This window comes from Coffea arabica, chromosome 6c (assembly GCF_036785885.1).
Source record: "Coffea arabica cultivar ET-39 chromosome 6c, Coffea Arabica ET-39 HiFi, whole genome shotgun sequence".
Lineage (NCBI taxonomy): Eukaryota > Viridiplantae > Streptophyta > Magnoliopsida > Gentianales > Rubiaceae > Coffea > Coffea arabica.
Genome location: NC_092320.1, coordinates 10,647,643 through 10,668,900, shown reverse-complemented (window position 1 = coordinate 10,668,900; position 21,258 = coordinate 10,647,643). Strand labels below are relative to the sequence as shown.

General features: G+C 37.0%; 2 protein-coding genes across 8 annotated transcripts; one reads left to right on the top strand and one right to left on the bottom strand.

The window, feature by feature from the left end:
- The first annotated feature begins 976 nt into the window (after positions 1–976).
- On the top strand, positions 977–6,116 carry LOC113693718 (mitogen-activated protein kinase kinase SIPKK-like). 4 transcript variants are annotated; one of them, XM_027212330.2, is made up of 9 exons: positions 981–1,352; positions 1,503–1,587; positions 2,990–3,124; positions 3,481–3,705; positions 3,788–3,970; positions 4,212–4,435; positions 4,868–4,913; positions 4,995–5,093; positions 5,727–6,116. In XM_027212330.2, exons 1-8 carry the CDS (start codon positions 1,276–1,278, stop codon positions 5,082–5,084), a joined length of 1,065 nt encoding a protein of 354 aa, XP_027068131.1. In that variant the 5' UTR covers positions 981–1,275; the 3' UTR covers positions 5,085–5,093; positions 5,727–6,116. The 4 variants fall into 4 exon arrangements, with proteins under 4 accessions (XP_071908898.1, XP_071908897.1, XP_027068131.1 ...); XM_027212329.2 differs by having other exon boundaries at positions 984–1,352; positions 5,753–6,116; XM_072052796.1 differs by lacking the exon at positions 4,995–5,093 and having other exon boundaries at positions 979–1,352; positions 5,753–6,116.
- Positions 6,117–6,820: 704 nt separating this feature from the next.
- On the bottom strand, positions 6,821–10,548 carry LOC113693817 (protein phosphatase 2C 50-like). 4 transcript variants are annotated; one of them, XM_072052793.1, is made up of 5 exons: positions 10,431–10,548; positions 8,672–10,292; positions 8,190–8,528; positions 7,980–8,085; positions 6,821–7,395 (listed from the first exon to the last, which is right to left on the bottom strand). In XM_072052793.1, the coding sequence occupies exons 2-5, from the start codon at positions 9,503–9,505 to the stop codon at positions 7,058–7,060; spliced, it is 1,617 nt and encodes a 538-aa protein (XP_071908894.1). In that variant the 5' UTR covers positions 9,506–10,292; positions 10,431–10,548; the 3' UTR covers positions 6,821–7,057. The 4 variants fall into 4 exon arrangements, with proteins under 4 accessions (XP_071908894.1, XP_071908895.1, XP_071908896.1 ...); XM_072052794.1 differs by lacking the exon at positions 10,431–10,548 and having other exon boundaries at positions 8,672–9,563; positions 10,031–10,375; XM_072052795.1 differs by lacking the exon at positions 10,431–10,548 and having other exon boundaries at positions 8,672–9,563; positions 10,127–10,375.
- Between the last annotated feature and the right edge of the window lie 10,710 nt (positions 10,549–21,258).

Sequence of the window (21,258 nt, the reverse complement as noted above, 5' to 3'; positions counted from 1 at the left end):
TAAATTTACTTTTCTAACAAAGTTAACTATTTTTTCTTAAACTGTGTGAAAAAAGAAATAGAATTATCAAAATGGGACGGAGGGAACAGTATCTAGTGGTTCTGTTCTTTTTCAAAAAATTTGCTTTGGGATGCTCTATTATGCTGCCAGCTCAGAGCCTTTCTTCTTGGGCTGAGTTGTTAGGCAGCAGTAGTATTTGGAATAGTGAGTGATATGTAGACTGTAGACAATCACTAGACTTTGTTTTATTTCTGCGTATCTAAAACCTAAGATCTTTGTATAGTTCTTTAGCCTTTGGAGTTTTAAGCAACAAACAAACATTCCTTCTGTCCTAGCTGTTACTTTTGTTATTCCCACTCATTACATCTAATAAAGTCAATGTCCTTTTTATTTTCAAAATTATATACCCACTACACTACATATGTTTTATGGGCATCCATGACAAATTATCACAGGCCTCACCGCCCGGTTCATGCCTCCTAGTTTGTTATTATGTCTGGAGAAATTATCCTGCTGCGTCAGAGATTAAAAAAAAAAACAAAAAGGATGTACGAACGGAAGGTGCGGGATCTCTATGTTCGTTTGTCAAAGTCAACAGGTAAAAGTTTATTGTCAGAAACGCAAAATAGATTAGTAAAAGTTGAGCCTACTCCGAGTAAAATTAGAGGTTGATTAATTGGAAAAGTCTGCAAGAGGGCGCCGCTTGATTGTCGAAAACGAAGGCGGACGAAAAGGTGTCACAATGAAGATAGGTTGGTTGTCATTTTGGGTTTTTCAAGCGTTCTGCTGACCAACAACCGATAAAAATAGACGAGTCTGCGAACGACTCTGGATCGCATAATAAAGCACGACAAAGAAGACCAGACTAGACTTTGACTTAAAAAAGTTTTAACCCCGGTTTCCATATAATACAAGCAGTAATTCCTTGAGACTCCTCCCATTGATGATTGATCCCCCCAGGTCCACCCCCTTCCTTTTTTTTTTTTTTTTGTCTGTTGGTTGAATTCTAATACTAGTAGTATTTTTACTGCTATAAATTTGTTTGAACGAATCCCAAATCAATATTAATATAAGCCAGTAGCATCAGCTGTTACTAATTACTTCCAGGATAGCAGTGCTACTTTGTGTCTGGAGGTGGAGACTGGTGGAGGGGGATTTTACTTTTTAGCAGCATTAGTACTGAAGTGGTTAGTAATCCTGTTGCCTCGGGACGCAAAAAGAAAACCACAATAAAATAGAGGGAGAGAGAGAGAGAGAGATTCTGAGAGAGAAGGAATGAAGAAGGGGAATTTAGCGCCTAATCTCAAGCTGTCCCTCCCTCCTCCTGATGAAGTTGCTCTTTCTAAATTCTTGTACTTGTCCTTCTCCTCCTCCTCCTCAATCTCTCATCTCTTCTTTTTATATTCGTACAAAGTGAACTCACCCGAAACAGGTGGTGGTTATGTGATTAAATTTAGTGCTCTTTGTCTGATCTGATGTCAGGGTTGGTTTGTTTTCGGCAGGACTGAATCGGGGACCTTCAAGGATGGTGATCTCTTGGTCAACAGAGATGGGGTTAGAGTTGTTTCTCAGAATCAAGTTGAAGCTGTAAGCTTTTTTTCTGATTTCCTCTTTTAACCTTTTCCTTTCTTTCGTTCTTTCTTTTTTTTTAAATTGGGGTGAATGAAAAATTGCTCTCATATTTTCCTTGCTGGTTTGTTTGTTCGGCTCGTACGTTTGTTACGGTAATATTATTGATATTTTTATCGTAAATTTGAAAACATTGGTAGTCATGGATGCAGGAGTCGGTTCTGAAAAAATTTCTTCTCATTTTCTCCTTTGTCCAGTTTACGTTTCTTCTTCGTCTACATGCTACTTAATCCCCCCTTTGTTGAGCGCAGATACCTTCCAATTATATTTCTTAGGGATGTCTATTTCAAAACTTTACATGCACATAGAAATATAAAATTTGTTCAAACATTATTTTTTTAAATTTATTTTAAATGAAGGTTGAGGCCTGAGGGAGTGTGCTTTATGGTATATACATGGTGTGCAAACACCTTTTAGAACAAGTAAGATTCGGTTAGAAGGTGACTAGTAAAAGTAACTTTTTCATTTACTCAGGTACCAGATTCTAAAATGGGTATAAGATTCCTATTTGATCAACTAGTCGAATCAGTTTTTGCAAAATAACTTCCACCATCCCACAGTGGTATATCCTAAAGAAATTAGCTAGACACCTTCACCTCTTGCATTTTTAAATATTCCTCACACATCCGTATGCTAATTGCGTATTTGTGTGGGAAAGAGGTTTTGCTAATACAAGTAGTTTAATGGAGTTTATGCGGATCCAACTCAAAACCAGTTCATAACATGTGGAGCAGCACATCATTTCCATATATTTTTAAAGATTTGCTCTTTTTTCGTAATGCATTATGCTTTGTAACCACCATTGTCAGCAGTGTCACCCTAGACCAGGTACAATCCTTTCCTTTTAGGCAAATAAGAATTTTGCTCTTTAGAGTAGGCATTATCCCTGCAGCTCCATTCCAGTTAGCTTCATTCTTGGAGTAGGTGGGGCTTTTCTTTAGTTGAGATGAATTGCAATGTGCTCTACGTTGCTCTGCCCATGGCCCAATTTAATTGGGTAAAGCCTATTGAAATCCAAAACTCATTACTCATTTATGAACATGCTGGGGATCTCAACTAGAAACTAAATAATGATGGGTAGAATAATCTTTTACGTCTTTATAGTTATTAACTTAAAGCTTTCCTTTTCAGCAGAAACAGAAAAATGGCGTGGATGTTTGAGCTGAATTTTTTCTTTTTTGCTTTTTATTATGTCTGGTTTCTATGCATATAAGATCTTAGGTATGCCTTGTTGAATTAATATGCTTCTTGGCTTGTGTTGTTGAGAGTATATATATGTTTTTTAATTCTTAACCTAACTGCTTGCAACTGCAGCATCTGTTGAAATATTTTTTTTATGTTCTTTGTTCTTCTTCCCCAGCCATCTCTTATACGGCCGTCAGATAACCAGTTGAGCTTAGCAGATTTTGATGCTGTTAAAGTCATCGGGAAAGGGAATGGTGGCATTGTGCGCCTGGTCCAACATAAATGGACAGGGCAATTTTTTGCCCTAAAGGTACTGTACAACTTGGGACTGAAATTTGTGTATTCTTTTATTCCTTTTCTAGAAAAAAGAAATGCCACCATCAAGAAGAAGTTCATGAGTTGCCTACAATTGCGAATCTGTTTAGAAACTCATGGCAGTGTTCTTGAACCTCACCATGATGGATACATTTGTGCTTTGTCACTTTTTTCCTGTGTGCTTGCACACCATTCATGCTAAAACCATGCATATGAGTATCTGATTACCATGTCAGTACCCTCTGACTTATGAAACATGTATTTTCTCATTGCTCTGTGTTTTCGTTACTTTATTGACTTTCTCTTGTTTTGTTGTTTGAGAGAGAGTTCTAATAGTATCTTTACATTCAGGTTATTCAAATGAATATTGAAGAGTCTGCTCGCAGGCACATTGCACAGGAATTGAAAATCAACCAGTCAGCTCAATGTCCCTATGTTGTTGTGTGTTACCAGTCTTTCTATGATAATGGTGCTATATCCATAATCTTGGAGTATATGGATGGAGGATCTCTGGCAGACTTTCTAAAGAAAGTCAGAACCATTCCGGAGCCATATCTTGCTGCAATCTGCAAGCAGGTAGGATATACACATAACTTGTGTTCTGAACATGAGATATTTTCTTAAGTACCTCTAATGTCAATCTTTTCCACCAATTTAGGTGCTGAAGGGCTTGTGGTATCTTCACCATGAAAAGCACATTATACACAGGGACTTAAAACCTTCCAATTTGCTAGTAAATCACAGAGGTGAAGTCAAGATCACTGATTTTGGTGTCAGTGCAATACTAGCAAGCACATCAGGACTGGCTAATACATTTGTTGGCACATACAATTATATGTCTGTGAGTACTTGTCTCACTTTGCTAAACATATATTGCTGACTAGCTTCCTTCTGTGCTACCAAATAGACTTATCTGGTAAGATAAGAGTATTATTTCATTAACCTGCTTGCATTGGATTTGGCTTCTAAGTGATTGTAGTCAAATGTGTTCTTTAGTCAAACAGGATCGCCAGATGAATTTCTTGGTTTCTCTTAATGGATTTTTGTTGTTTTTGTTGCTTATATTCATTCTTGTGCTGTAGCCAGAGAGGATCATTGGGAGCAACTATGGCTACAGAAGTGACATCTGGAGTCTGGGTTTGGTTTTGCTTGAGTGTGCAACAGGCCAGTTCCCTTATTCCCCCCCACAGCCTGGGGAAGGATGGATTAATGTGTACGAGCTGATGGAAACCATTGTTGACCACCCTGCCCCTCGTGCACCTTCTGATCTATTTTCTCCAGAATTCTGTTCATTTATCTCTGCATGGTAAAGATTGCACTTTTTATCAGTCAATCGTCCTTTAACAAAATTGGTTGTTGATGAGCTGGAAACAGTCAATTATCTTCTATGCATTTTACTCTCTGGTCTTTCTGGAGCAAGCCGTGGTTCCTTAGTTATCATATGCAATGCATATTGTACTCCAACATACTACTACTACTACATCTGAGAAAAGAAATTATTTTGGGATCAAACATGCTACTGGTTATACCTAGTTGTCTACAAGTACCTGCCCTTAAGATTTCATATCTTCTTTCTAATCTGACTTCTCTCCATCACATTTGAGTTGGCTGTGTCAATTTTGCACGTTCATGAGTTTTACATTTGAGATAATCAACTGTATTTCATTTTATATGCCTATAGGACATAACATACATATAATGTTTTATCACACATGTAATCCGTGCTCTCTTCTTTCAGTATACAGAAAGATCCAAAAGATAGGCTGTCAGCAAATGAACTCATGGTATGGGTAGTATTTACAATTTTTTCTTCAAAATTATATTCCATTAACACATGATGGCTTAGTTTCTCTTGCTAAATTCAGACGCACCCCTTCCTAAGTAAATTTGGAGATCTGGATATTGATCTTGCTCCTTACTTTACCAGTGCCGGTCCACCACTTGCAACATTGTAACCATTCTTGGTATGTTCATCTTTTCTACATGTTAGAAACCTATAAGGAAATATTCACTGTTTCCCCACTGCAGCTGATACTAAAAAAAATAGAGTCTGAATCTAGACAGCCTTAATTGAAAACAATGGAGAGCTGATTAATATTGCCATCTGTACTTGTCATTTTAATTGTCTGTTGAAGATGTCGTGGGCATGGGAGGAGATGATTTTTCACTTGAATGTTGAAACACACTCTCTTTTTGCATGCACAAGTAAAACTGTGTTTACCTTGTTACTAGACCTTGCAGTGTGATTAACGTTGTGTCCTGTAATGCCGAAATTGATGGAATTCATGTGTCATTTCCTCCTTTTTCCTCTTGGTCTTTTCAGTGCCAATTGATTTCCGGAATTTGTTCAATGGTCTTGAACTTGAATACCAAATGTTTAACCCTTGTTCATGCTTCCCTTGGCAATTATGAGCTTTAATCTCAATAAATCTGAAATCTGCTTCTTATGCTTCCTTCTTGACGGTAAGAGAGTTTCTGGAAGTAAATTGCTTCATTACCTTTCAAGCCTGTAGGCTCGTGTGCAATTTTACGGTTGTCAGTGTTATGATAATGTTCTTGGGTGATTCATTGATCTCATCTTCCACTGGAACTAACAGAACTCTAAATTTGGGACATTTGGCAGCCTGTGCCTTCTTGTATTTGCTGCTTTTGATATTGAGCTAGCCTAATTCGGACACCTTGAGAATCTATGCTTGGGGATCTAGCTGAATTTCGGATGAAATCTCCAGCAATTGTTGACTGGCAGGCAGGCAGAATGTGGCTGGAAGAAATGACGCTTCCAGAGCTATACATATTCAGGGTTTGGAAGTTGGGTTGACGTCTAGTGTTTGTAAACTCTATTATATTGAAATACAATTTGCTTGAGCACAAAAGTGCAGGATAATAGCAGTACATCACTCCCCACCTATTCATCATGTATCAAGCTCAAATATTTACCTCTGCATGTTATGCATTGAAAGACGGAAATGGCTCTGTTTTGTTCGTAATACTTTAGTGAGCTGAATCTATGAGGATATTAATTCGATGGCTTAAGGTGTTGCCGAAAATGAACCGGACGATTCCTACGGCGGCCGTTATGCCCCTTGGTAAAAATTACTAGTACGTTGTTGTTACGGAACATCTTGCCGACCCAGACACAAAGTGTAACTCAAGATATGATTACGAGTAGGGAAAGCCATTTTGGGTCTTCGTTGCTATCGACAATTTCGTCCCCATTTCTCTGATAACTCGAAGCAGGCGTGTATCAAAGAGCAGGTCCCAACTTTGTGCTAACGAATTCTTCCTGTGATCTGAAGGGACTTATAATTGATATTTTACGTCTCATGTTTATTTGGATTGCTATAGCCCCACGCATTCGCTACTTGCCACTTTCGTGCGTTTTGGTCCATCGTGGCTTTACAGCCTGAGCCGTCTGTGAATAAAAAGTTTTCAACATGCAACAAGAGCAACAGAAAACATCCAAAGATTGGTTTAGCTTTTCGCCGACCTGAATCATGTGGAGTAGGGTTCTTCAACGAGGCTTCCACCAGAGAGGCATGAAATTACTGGGATTGTCTGTAGTCGCGTGACACAGATGCAAACGAAACATCGCCCAAAAATCTCGCAAGAAATACTTTTTTGGCAGCTAGTATTATACCAGCAGTACAAAAGATTCGGAATCAGCGATTTGAGACCACAGGAACCCAACAAATATCAAAAAGCATCATTTTTGTCCATATTATAAGAATCGCATCATAATTTGGGAACCCTAAGATGGTTCGCAGCTGTACATTTGCAAACTAGCTGCACGACGAAGAAGAAGAAAGCTATATTTCAAGGATACCTCCCGTCTCATCATTGTTACCAATCAATTAGATGAGGTTTTCCGGTACTAGATACAATTTACGCAAAAACAGTTACAGAGGCAGCTTATTATTATTAGGCAGTACTAGGTGGTCTTCTTCTTGAACTTTCTTACGGGTTTCAGATCCACAACAATCACGGAGATGTTGTCCTTGCTTCCCCTTTGGAGAGCAAGTCGTGAGAGATAGTCTGCTGCATCTTGAGCAGCAGGATCAATTCGCTCACCCCGCTCATTGGGTGGGCTAGGACCATTCTTTTTGTGCCAGAGGAGGATTCGCCTTCGCGCCACCTCACAGACCTCTTCATTTGTCATAACATCCCATAGACCATCACTAGCTAAAATGAGGCATTCGTCTTCTCTTGACCGGGGCACAAACGTCATTTCTGGATCTGCAATTACAGAGGGCCTCAAGTATCTATCACCTGCAAAGTCTCACAAATGAAAAATGTGTGTAAAAGTCGAAGTTCGATGGACTAAAGGCGGCCAAATCAAGCCAATGCGAGTCCAAACGTTCCAGCCTTAGTTGGCGGAATAATGCTCAAATGCTGAGCAATGGAAGTCGTCCTACCGACTTCGGACTAATACCGCAATTGGTGGTGGACTACTAGAATTTATATGGACAAAAACTCGATCTGTACAACAGTCTCACAAAGCTCACCCAGGAGTTAAGATATCAAGGCCTTTCAGGCAGGCAGTTGCTATTAGTCATAACAAATTCAACGGATTCTAATCTTTTGAGGGTAATTTATTTGGCATTTTGGCATCCAGTGGTACAGAAGCTCTATTAATTATTGTGGAAAGCGAAATTTAAGAATTTTACTATCATAGTTTGCATTCTTCAAATTGTTGGTGCTTATCCAACTTGGAAAATGCACATTTTGGCGAAACTAAACACGTTAGCAATCACTCAAGTCCATTAGGGTCAGTGCTTCAGTACCAAATCAGCTCAGCGTGACATGCAAATGGAACAGAACATAACTCTCAAGTACATTAAAGAGAGACGTACCAATGGACCTTGACATCGCAAGCACGCCAGAAACACGATATCCACCCCAGTCTATGACCTTGCCTCCTGCAGCTTCTATCCTTTCGTATTCATCTTCTCTATTTGGCTGAAGTTTAATGTTTAGAGATGTCAAAACCCAAACCAAGGTAGAACGACTACAGGAAAGACAAAACAAAGAAACAAAAAGATGTCCTACATCAAAGGCCTTACTTTGTGATCTATAGACAATGGCACAGCCACTTTTGCACGGCACAAGACTGCCCTTGAATCACCACAATTTGCGACAATAATATGTGAGGGACAAATAATGCCAACCACAGCCGTAGACCCAACAGCTTCAGGAGCAATAGGTACAAGACTAGGATCATTAGCACCAGAAGTTCCCATACCTCCCACCTCATTATCAACTTTATGGAAACAGCTCAATAAAACTCTCCCCCATCGCTCCTTCCAATTACATGCACCATTTCCAGTAAGCAAGTCCTCCCTTTCAATATTCAGCACCTCAGCTAAAGCTAAATGGAGGCGGTCGCGGCAATAATCGGCAACCTACAAGAAGATGGTTAACATGAGTAGACTATAATCAGAGAACCACATAATACTTTGACACCTACAAAAAACTTAACCCCCGGTAGAATAGGAGGGGGGACGATAGCAGTTGACAACAAAAACAACTAAGGCACAAAAATTACCTGGCTGCCTCCATGTCCATCATAAACTCCAAACAAGTCAGCTGACAAACATTGATTCAATGCATTAGAAACAGGACCATCCATTAGCATCTGACGAGGAATTTTAAAAAACCGTGGCAGAGCCGCTACAGCATCTTCCATCTCTGGCCTTCTTCCGCGGATAGATGAGAATCCCCATAAAGGAACAGTATCAAGACTAAAAACATGCCTATCTATTTTCATTTTCTCCGAAACCTCGAGAAGGGAAGAAGGCACTGGTCTTGTAGAATCTTTAACAACCGCAACTCCATTATTAGCTATCCCAGAAACAATATCTTCAATAATCTCTGATGCAATTGTTGGATCCCACGAATATGACTTCTTAATACTTTGATGACTACAAGTGCTTGCTACGGTTATTAATGAAGTCCCAGATTGAGTATCCAAAGCAGTACACTGCTCACTGCATACGCTGGTGGTGTCATTAGACACCAACTGAGAACTAGCATCTACGGATTGGCCACCAGAAAATAACTTCAGATCATCTGCCTTAGTGGCCTGGTACATTGCATCTCCCACAGCAAAACATCTACCATTATCAGTTGCCCTAGGCAAGGTATTGGCTTCGCCTTTCTTGACGTTATCATTTTGGGTCAAGATACTGATTCCATTTTGAGGCGTTCTATAGTTACTATAGCTTCTACTTTCATGAGCAAAAGGCACCAATGGGAACTTCGTTAGAGAAGATTCCGACAACAAACTACTTGTGTTTGCTATCAGCTCAAGCCCAGTGATGTCCACTCGGGTTGTTAGCACAGACTCATCATAAATCAGATTTCCCAAATTATATGGCATCGCAATCGCTGGAGATGTCTCCTCTACCAAAAGAAATCAATTGCCTAGTTCGAGAACCCTACAAAGAGGCAAATTAGCCGTTTAAAAGAACCACGCCTTATTTCGACCAACTAATCTCAGTACTAGCAGTTCAAGGGTCCAGAAAAGTGCTTGAAAAACCAGCTACAACTCCTAGGCAGAAGAATCAAGGGGCTAAAATACACGGCAAGAAATTCGATGAAGCAAGGGAATACGAATCAAAATTTCAGTATAAAGTGAACAGTACCCAGAAGACAAGACACATGCAAATACTTCTTACACACTATTCAGCACCTTCAGGATCTCTCAAAGATTCCCCTTATCCAGCACCTCATCAGAATATGTTACCAAGAAATTACCACTGAAACCTCAATCAGAATAAGAACCAAAGCTTTGATACAAAAACAAACAAATTAATCCGCTTTCAAGCAGAAAGAACTTCACTGGTTAACATGAACAAACCAATCAAAGAACCAAATATGTTAATTATGCTAAGCAAGAACTTACAGAATCAAGCCCCAAGAGAAAATACCCATAAATCAGAAAAACTGGTGCCTCAACTAAAGGAAAAGAAAATCCCTTATCTCAAAGTAAACAAGCCACCTTAATCAATCAGACACCCTTTTCTTCCTCCAGAAATATGGCATCCCTCCTCCCCTCAATCTTCAGAAATAAAAACCCAGTCTTGAGACACCCCACGATCGTATATTGTTGTTGGAATAGTTATGCCCGAGCCCCAAAACCCAAGTCAATTCTCAGTCAAACAATCCTGAACGAAGGGACACGTATCATTTTACTGTACAATCTACCAAAATATGTAAAGTATGAAAATCCCACAAAATCTTTTTTTAAAGCAAAAACATAAACAAATAGTCAATCATGCAATCAAGGAACGTAGGTTGCTTACCGTCTCAAAACAGTGCATTACTGACACGCACACAAAAAGGTTAGTTTCCCGAGGAACACAAACCAACATGTGTCAGTCTTAAGAAAGTCCCATGTCACAGAAGACTTGCCAAAAAGCTTTATGGGACGGAACAGCTTTCCCATATATTATATCATGTGGGTCCCTCTTCCCAGATGTGTGTCCAACCAGATGTCCCTTTTTCATTTGCTCAAGTGTCTTCCACGGACCTTTCGGTGAACTAATTTGTATGATTTTTTTTCATACAGCTGAATAATTTGCTTTTCAAATCTGCGGGGCCAGAGCCATTGTAGACATGCCACGGTAGGTGCAAGATATTTTGCCCCCTTGGGTACCAAAAAGAAGCGATTTTGGAACAAGGAAGGAGGCCGGGGGAACGGGTGGTTGATCATTGGTGTGTTTTGTCTATTTGACGTTGGATTGATTCATTTGTGTCTACACGATACAACATTAAAACCGATGCATGAACCAATCAAGAAATTGTTTATTGACACTTGGATGATCGGAGTATCTTCTTCTGGTACGGAAGCTTGATCCAAGTGTCACATGATGCCCTCTTATAAAAGATTAAATACATAAACTATTACAAGGTATTCAAAGAAAAGTAGTGCTAATTGATATGGTGAACGCCTCATGTGGCTAAGGAATTTAGTAGCTAGTCTTTTTACTAACAGACTTCAGAATACACGGACGTTAATTCAAGAGTTATGGCTTATTTTTTTTTCCTTAGGCTAATCACACTTGGCTCCCCCGAACTTAGTGAACAACCTTGGATGTATCCATTTTATCCCCCATCAAAACTAGTCAAAATTAGAAGTACGACAAAAAAATTAGAAGTACATTTTATTACTCTTTTATTTTATTTGTGAGATTATCTACAATTTACTATTAACTCGTTTCATTGCTAAATGATCATATCAATTATAAAAAATATCAAATTGAAGAAAAAATTTTAAAAAATTTTACATTTAGCAAGATTCAGTCCAAATTGAGATTTGTACAAAAGAGACGGGTTGCGAGAAAGGGAGAGTGAGAGGAGAAGGGAGACGAAATGGCGGTAGAAAAGGATGAGAGGCAAAGGGAGAGGGCCAAGTTGAATGAAGAAGAGATGGATGATTGGTAGGGGTGGGCAAAAAAATCCGTCGATCCGAAAATCTGATGAACCCTATTCGATTCATCTAAAAAATAGGATATCTAGTCCGATTTTTTTTAATAGAGTAGATGAGGGTCGGTACCCGCAAAAAGGGATACAAATACGGATCAGAAAAATAAAAATTCGCAGGTACCCAACTCGCAGGGTATATTATATAAATATTAAAAAATTAGGAGTCACTTTATAATTTTATAATTTTTAATCCTAAGTGTAAGTAAAGTGACTCACAGCCTTATATCCTAATCCCATGATTCGCCTCTCTTCATTTTGTCTGAAAAAAGTGAATATTCTCGATGAAACTTGAACCAAATGAACAAAACGAAAAAAAATTTGTAAAATTCTATCATAAAAATGTTCATCCCTTTCATCATTTTTATTTTTATTCTATCTCCATCGATCTTTCTTACAAATTTTCCATCAATTCAATCAAAGATTTGTGTTGGAGCTCCAATTTCTGTTAGCTAGGTAATTAAAAAATTTGCGTCTTTCATGTATTTATTTATTTGATTTATTTTACTGCAATTATATCTCTTAAATTTGTTTCTTTTATTTTAGTGTAAGAAATTTAATTTTCTTTTTCATCACCCTTAATGCCATAAGGGCTATTCCAAAAATGTAAAGAAACTGGGGAAGATTTTTCAAGGTTATTTTGGTTATACTTTCTCCAAAAATAATTAGCTTTGTTCAATTCTTTTTCCAAACTTGATTCCACAGTTGATTCATTTGAGATGCAGTCTTGTACCATAACATCCATAAAGCAAGTTGGAAAAATTGCTGAATACTTATTATTCTTGCGTTTGTTGTGTTGTAGAATGATGGAATGTGTGAAAATGGTGATGTACTCAAAATTATCATGAAACTTCGTATCTATTAGATATTATAATTCTAATATGTACTAAATTTATAAGATTGGTTTGATTGTTGGATGAAATGTCTGAGAATAGTGATGTATGGACTTTGATTACAATATCTCTACTTACATTAATTAGAAAGCAGGTTTTTTTTTTCATATTAAAAAACATGTTGATATGAAGTGGAAAACAATTTTTTTATTGAAAAATAGTTTTTTTTAGGGCGGGTTCCATGACCCGTAGACGTTAAGAGCGAGATAGGATGGCAAAATGGTTGATTCGATATGTTAGAGTCGAATCAGTCAAATCAAATTAGGGGTGGGTACCTGATCCATGCCCATCCCTAGTGACTAAGAAGGGAGAGAGGAAATGAGGAGGAAGGGGAGAGAGGAAGAGCAGAAGGGAACAAAAAAAAAGGGGTGGTGGGTGGTGATAGGAAAGGGAACTGATAGGGAAAGAGGGACAGAGAGAGAGAGAGAGAAATGTGTTGCGCGGGAGTGGTGGGATGAAGTGAAGTGGCAAGCCAGCAATGAGAGCAGAAATGATTAAAGTGGATGGTGGTAGAAGAAGGAAATTGTGTGTGTTTTTTAGTATTTGAGGATTGTTTTTTAAAAAAAAATAAAATTTAAGACGATTCAACAAGTTTCTGTAGATAAATTTGAAAAAAAAACTTAGTTTTATTAAAAACGTGTAAAAAATAGATTTGCCAATCGGATCCTAATCGACCTTTAGTTGGTAGGGACCATATGTACATTGAGAATCTCCCTCAATCCAAAACAAAGGACAAATTATTAACTTAATTATATTGTCCACAGAATGATATGAACCCTTAACCCCCTTCCATTTAAAAAAAAATGTAGAACAAGAAATTCGCACCCTTGAAGGCAATTACACGCTTGCTAAGGTTACGTAAAACCCTAAACGAAAAGACACGTACCATTTTACTTTTGGTACAGAAGATTGATCCAAATTGTCGCATGGCGTCCTCTCATAAAGATCAGATATAAGATATTCAAAAGAAAGTAGTACTTCTTGCGGTTAGGGAGTTAATAGCTAGCTTTACACACTAAATAAATATATCATGTTATATCACTATTGTCGTGTAGTTCTCAACATCATAAGTATAGAAACAGTTATTTGAGATGCTTTTTTTTTTCCTATTGCAATTCTTGAGAAAAAAGAAAGTTATAAAATAACCCTTTTGCTCAAATTGATGGTTAGTGGTTCATTAACAAAATTTTTTTTTGCCGGATCGTAGGCCAGCGCCTCATTACAAGGATGTTTTTATTTTTTTTTTATTTTTGTCCCAACTCCCAAGTAACAATTAAGTTCCTAGCTCGACTTTTAGCTGGTGGGGAATATATGTAACATTTAGAATCCCTTGAGCCGAAATATAAACCCTTTGGCCCTCTTTCAGGGTTTTATTAGTATTATTATTTTTTAAGGTTGAAAAAGAGATCCGCATGCTTGAAGGCAGTCCCACATATGCTAAAATTACGCAAAATTAAAGACAACGGATCTTCTGTCTTGCTATCAGTGGGATGGGCCGACAATAGCAGAACAAAGCATTGTGTTAGCAATCAAAGTAGTAACTTGTATCGGTAGATCTCTATATAACAAACTAGCTTTCAGAACACTAGCAAACACGTGCAAAATTTTTTTTTTTGTCGATCGACACTTGGCTACCCACTAACTCTTCTTGTGCCCTATGTTTTCAGAACCGAACCGAGTATCGACTCGGTCAAGTTCAGGGGTCAGGGATCAATGGATTCAACCGGATTCAATAAGGATTCGATAGGGGTTCAACCGGATGACGTTATAAATAAAATTATTTAAAAATTAAAATATTATATATAAAATACCTAATAACATGTTAATATTAATAAAGGTATATTCATATATATTTGATGTTTCAAATATATTTAACAAAAAAATACAAAGAAATTAGAACAATCAAGTAGCAATTTATGTTATTTAATGAGCATTAACAAGTTTAGAATTAAAATTATGGATTTAATTGAAAAATAACACCAAACTTCAAGACAACATTAATAAAGTATGAAATATTTGAAATATATTAATAATTTTTAACAATCTAGGAGTCAAAATATAATATTGAAAAAATTTGAGTTTTTTTTTTAAATGCTTGATTGAACCGAACCGAAAAATCCAATTTTTTTCCCGATCAAACCCAAATTTGACCGGGTTTTTACTTACCCGATTTTTTAGCATAATTCAGACCGGACTCTTGGCTAGTTCCGATCGAACCGGTCGGTCCGATCCGAGTTTTAAAACACAGCTTGTGCCTTGTTGGTATTAGCATGTCTTGCATACCATAAGGTCAAGGGTTCAAGATAGAGAGAGGAAGAGAGAAGAAAAATAATGAGGTATTCTAAAATACCTCTTTAAAAAAATAAGGTAGAAGTGGATAAAATCACGGAAGAAAACAGCCAGGATGCAAAAATTGGAACCATTGTTGAAAACATTATAAAACTGAGAGAAGATTTTAGTAAATGTTCCATCTCATTTGTTAAAGGGTAAAATACACGGAACCCTCCTATGATTTCGTGAAAAGACATAGAACCTCCCTATCGTTTAGAAACATACACATAAACGCCCTAAACTTCATAACTAAAGTGGAAATAGACTTCTTAACCGGCTGAGTTACCGGCTGCAGGTCGAATACCCAAAATACCCTCATTTATAATAGAGAGGAAGAGAGAATGAACAACTGACTCTTTTCTCGTTCATCCTGTGTAAGAAAAAAAACCCTAAGACAAGGGATTTGTATACTAAATTGTTGTTGAAATATCGTGAATTTGAGTTGAAAAATCCATGGCTGTATTCGATCGCGAAGAAAGGAGTGACAGATTGGTGGTTGCATCTGATTGTGAAGCTGCATTCGGTCGCGAAGAAAGGAAAGACAGATTAGTGAGGAAATCTGATCGTGAAACTTGTTCGACATTTCTAGGTAAGAATCAGAACTTATTGTTCAATATTCAGTCCATTTAATGTTTAAGATTTGTAATCCTTTTCCAATTTGTTTATTCCTTTTCCACATTACCCCACATTACCCCATATTTGTCATTGTTATAGTTGGTGGCCCATATTTAGGTGGTTTATCAGAGAAAATGGGGTTTAAAAATGTAAAGATCTTAACTTTTTTAGTTTTTTTTTTTTGGAGAATATGGGTCTTTTTTGGAGTATGTGGTTAATGTCAGAAGGAAATAATATGTGTCGGGTTTGGATTTGACTACAAATCATATTTCACTTAATAATCTGATTGTTGTTATAACTAATTGTTGTTATAATTTGAAAGTGTGATGTAGCTTAATATAGTTTATTAATCTATATTTGAATTCTAAAAGTGTTGATTAAATAATTTAGGTTAGGGACCATGTTAGATCCTTTTAGGACAGTGGATATCCACATGCACTAGAGTGGGCTGTTTATACATCATCCCAATATTAGGTATACAAGTGATTTAGTGAGAGTGTTTCACAATTGCGACCCTGATGAGTTATCAACATTTTCATTATTCAACCTGTACTCCAAAATTGAAAAAGAAGCGGCATGTGTAAAATATTGGTATTGCATTCCAGACCATGATGTGGATGTAGGTGTTATCCCAATAAATGATGACGTGGACATAGAATTGTTGACTACCTATTATGAAGGGTTTCCTTATATGCATATATATATAGAGGCAGGTCATACGCCTCTCAAAATTATCTCACCAGATGGTAAGCACTTATTCGAAAGAGTGACGAATGATGGTCCACTTGCTTTACCGTACAATGGAAGTTCTTCAGAGATAAATTCAGATCTGACTAGAAAAGGTGCTGGAGCTTCACAAAATTCTGTTGATTTGACTGGTTTTGAACCATATATTGGTGATACAAGAGGGCAAGAAAATGATTTAGATGACTCAACTGTTGTAGAAACTAATGATGGCACATAAAATTCCTTCGAACTAATTAAAAAAAACAGAAGAAAGGGTGGTAAAACTCAATCGAGGAAGAGACAAACTGTGATGCAACCTGTGAAAAGAGTAGATAGAAAAACTGTCAGAAAATTATTTCAGCAAACAACCAGAATAGATGCTGTCCACAGCCAGCAAGAGGTTTCTTCAGTGAACCAAAGTAAAGTAGAATGTGAAAATCAATATAACTTTGACAGAACCTCTGTTGAGACCAATCAAGTCAATAATGAACAACATTGTGACTTTGACAGAACCTCTATTGAGAAGAATCAAGTCAACAATGAACAGCAGCACCACAGTGATAGAAACGAAGAACCTGATCCGGATTGGTTGAGAGAGGGTCTAGAATTTGCAGAAGATGAGGACATCTTTGCAACTGCTGGTTCAATTGTATCTCAAACAAATCAGCAAATTGGTGACTTGAATGAGCAGTAGCAACAACATCAGCAACCACAAGGTGAGGAGTCCACAGCACAGCATCAGCAAACTGAAGACTTGAATAAGCAGTAGCAACAGTATGATGACTTCGATATACTCAGAAGCACCGAGACTATTCATACCTTAGATCTGTCAAACCTCCTTCAAAATTTGCAGAAGTGGACATGACGACTTCGATATACTCAGAAGTAGATCTTCTCCTTTTTCTTTTCACTCTTTGATAGATTCAACTCTATTCTCCCCTAATATGTAGTGCCTTCTATATAGCAACTGAAGGGTAGTTTGGGAATGAAACTCATGATCTTTTCAAAAGAACCTCGCAGACCCATCATCAGTAGTTCGCTCAGCCGATTATAGGTCTATTTTCACTTTAGTTATGAAGTTTAGGGCGTTTATGTGTATGTTTTTAAACGATAGGGGGGTTCCGTGTCTTTTCGCGAAACCATATGGGGTTCCGTGTATTTTACCTTTTGTTAAAACTTAAAAGAGAGGGTAAGTGTATCAGCCATGAGTTGGCAAAATTTGCCTTCAAGTTAGTTTATGAAATTCAGTGGAGGGATTCCTTTCCTGCTTGGTTGACTAGTTTAGCCAGAAAAGACATGGAAGCAGTTGCTCCAATTTTGTAATTGTATTACTGCTTTATCTGCAACAGAATGTTATATTATCGTTTGAAAATAAAAAAAGACACTTGTCTACCCTACACGTATCACTATTCTTACTTTAACCTATTCTAAACGGAGGGTCCAACTGGGCTTATTGAAAAATCGACGGGGACTGAACTATCATCGAATCAGATGGATGCACTATACATCCGTATGGATTTAAGCTATTTAAAATGACAATCACATATAGTAGTAAGTGATGGGAGATAAGGTTTAAATCCTTGATCTCTCATCTCACCAAACCTTAAAAACGTGCATTAGTAATGTAGAACACATGTTTAAGGGGATAAAGGTTGCAGATACATTGCTGAATTTTCAGGTAAAAGTGCGTCATCAAAATTACTTCGTTATTCACCATATGACTGTTTTTTTTTTCTAGGACATGAGCATAAATCGAATATATTAAGTGCAATTGACAAGAACCCATGATGATTTAATCATACATGAGCTAGAAATTATATCTTGTGAGAGCGGTCTTTAATATACTTAAACCTACAACATAAAACATTTTTTTTAAAGTTTTTGAAGGGCAAAATTTTAAATTCATAAATAATATTTTAGAAATTTTTAGAGGAGGACAATTGAATTCTAAAATAATTTGAGGGCCAAAGGCTCCTCCTCGCTACCCTAGTTTGATCCCTCGAGCCCAAAGCTCAAATGTTGCTAGGTGAATTGTTCTGAATAATTTTGCTTAATTCAACGAAATATGAGTCCATTTATTCATAATTTAAATCATCTTCAATACATTGCGAACATATAAAAGATTTTCATAAATTCTATATACGACAGACGATGTACACAATATAATATCGATCTTCATAGCCATTAACTTTTAGGGCCGGTTGAAATCTAAGAAAAAAATTGTGGAGGTCGTTTCAGCCATAGTTATTAAACTCGGCCCGGAGAGGAGACCGGCGAAGGAGGTGGGTCAACGGGTCACTGGTTCAACCGGTGGGTGAGTGGTTGAACCAGTGGGTCACTACATATATTTAAATATTATATTTTATAAATTTTGATATAGGATATATGAGATAAATTGTAATAAATAATGTCATAACAAATATTCATTTAATTTAATTTGCTATAGAATATTTAATTCATATAAGAATCAGCAAAACATAAATTTACTTAGTAATCCACCACACTTCAAGTGTAGATGTTTATTGTAATTATCTAGGTTATTTACAAATTTTAAATGCAAAAAAAATTTAAAAAACAATATTTGTCTTTAAAATAAATTATGTAATATGTTATTTTTGAAATCTATTTTATAATTTATAGAATATAAAGGTCATAAGTTTTATTAAAAGATTCCAAATACATTTGTTTTGGAGAGTTTAAAAAAATAAAGATGAAATTAACAAAACATTCATATAGCATAAGAATGGCCATTAATGAACAAGTGACAAAGTGGCCTGGTGGTGAGTTACACATAAATAATACCGAAGGTCTGAAGTTCGAATCCAAGCAAAGGCTTGGACAAATATTTTTTCCTCAAACCCGGTCTGCCCACAAAATCGGCCGGATTTCCGGTTTAATCCGGTTGAACTGCCGATCCGTTGAAAAGTCAACGGTTCATATGCAGAAACGATCCAATTGAAGAATCGGGAATGTTTGTCTCAAACCCGGTCTGCCCACAAAACCGGCCGGGTTTCCGGTTTAATCCGGTTGAACTGTCGATCCGTTGAAAAGTCAACGGTTCATATGCAGAAACGATCCAATTGAAGAATCGGCCCGATTTAGTGGCCGATCGCCGGGTTGACCGGTCGAACCGCCGGACTGGATCGGGTTTAATAACTATGGTCTCAGCCTTTGACCGACATGCCTCATTTTTAGTCTCACTTAGGCCTTGTTAAATAATCTAATTTAGCACTTAAATTTAATGAATTCAGATCTTAATATATTTTGCTACATTTCATAACTAAAAATTAAACATCAAAATTAATTAATTGACACTAAATTTTTCAAACAAAACTTGCTCCAAAAAATAAATAATAAGTTTTTTACTTATCACTAAATGTGATATACACTCAACTGTATTAAATTTAATATTTAACGATTTAATAATTTAATGATTTAATGATTTCAGACTTCAAATTTCAAATTTGAGTTTTATAAAATGCATTTTTAGGCACCATTTGAATTGAAGGAAAGGGAAGAAAAAGAAAGGAAACGACACCAATGGGAGGGAAAAGGAAGGTAAGTACAAGAAAGTAATTTCGTTCCCACTTGCCTTTGGATTAAATATGAAAGGAGTAGAAAGGAAACACTACAGTTTTGCTTAGATTGAGGAAGGAAAAGAAAGGAAAGGAAAAATAAAAATATTAGTTAATAAAAAATTAAGAGGAGAAAAACTTTTAAAAAAATTTAAATTATTGCAGTAAATTTGATACCTCATCCCATTATTTCCGCCCACTCTTAGATGGAAATCAAATCTAATAAAAACATTTTGAATCCTTTCCGTTCCTTTGCTCCTCTTTCCAGCCTCAAAATGCAGTCCAAACAAAAGGGAGAAAAAACTAAACTCCCCCAAAATCCTCTCCATTCGTCCCATTCCCTCGATCCAAACGATCCAAAATCCTCGATCCAAACGATTCCCTAGTTACAGACTTGCCTAAACTATGGTAGAAAGGCAGGAGTAATAGTCAACCACAGACTAAACTCAACTATAAGAACACAAAAATTACTCACCAAATTACACATAAAAGGGGTGAATACGATATAAGAGCAGAAAAAAAAAAAACTGTTAAATTGAGCTAAACAGCCTCACAACTACGAGAATTCAAAAATTACAAGGCATCATCCCTCAGTATGCTACTTGTCACAATACAACATATAAACCCCATACCAAATGCATCCTCCTTATCACTGCATTAGAAAATGGGTGAATTGGTTCAATGGTGCGGCAGGTAGGTAGCACAACATGGTACAGAAATGCTGCTGCTAGCCGAAATATAGATCCTCTTGCCATTTAATGTCTTAGCTCGGTTTAGACAAAAACATCAAATGACATCCTGTGAGTTTATCCCAGAAAATAACAAGAGCTCGCATGAAATATCCGTCAGACATCATTCCTCCTGGTTAGGTGCAGTTATCCAAGGAACATGGCAATGCTCCTTTTTCCTTGGATAACTGCACCTAACCAGAAAAGGAAAAAGGAAAGACAAACAAATCAAAACCAAAACAAAAACAAAAAAAAATCATGCAAACAAGTTTTCAGAACCCTGGAAAAAGTCCGTTAGCTGTAGATCACAATGATTTGAGAGTCGGTCGAAGCCCCACAGCTGTAAACCACATTTTTTCCACACACACACACACATATATAAACTAATAACAGCTATTACAGAAAATATCTCCATATGGATTAAGACGTCTAAACCAGATTAAGGCTATCCTTCTCACTAAGCTAAAGAATCTGTTATATTTCAGCAACACTTTCTAATTGTTTGCATAATGCTTCTCAAGCTCAAACAACAAGCTTAGAACCCATCTCAAAGCCCATTCAGACAATGCACTAGAATGCTAAGCCAACTTTATGAACCCAATGCGGTTGAGCATACCCAATCTCACAGTAAAGCTGTGGATAGTTTGTCTACAGTTTTATGGCAGGATGAGATGTGTATACATTACATAATTGTATGATGAGCACATGAAATGTGTGCAAGAACCACTCAACAAAAAGTATATGTATTAAGTGAAATATCAAACTGACAATTCCTTAACC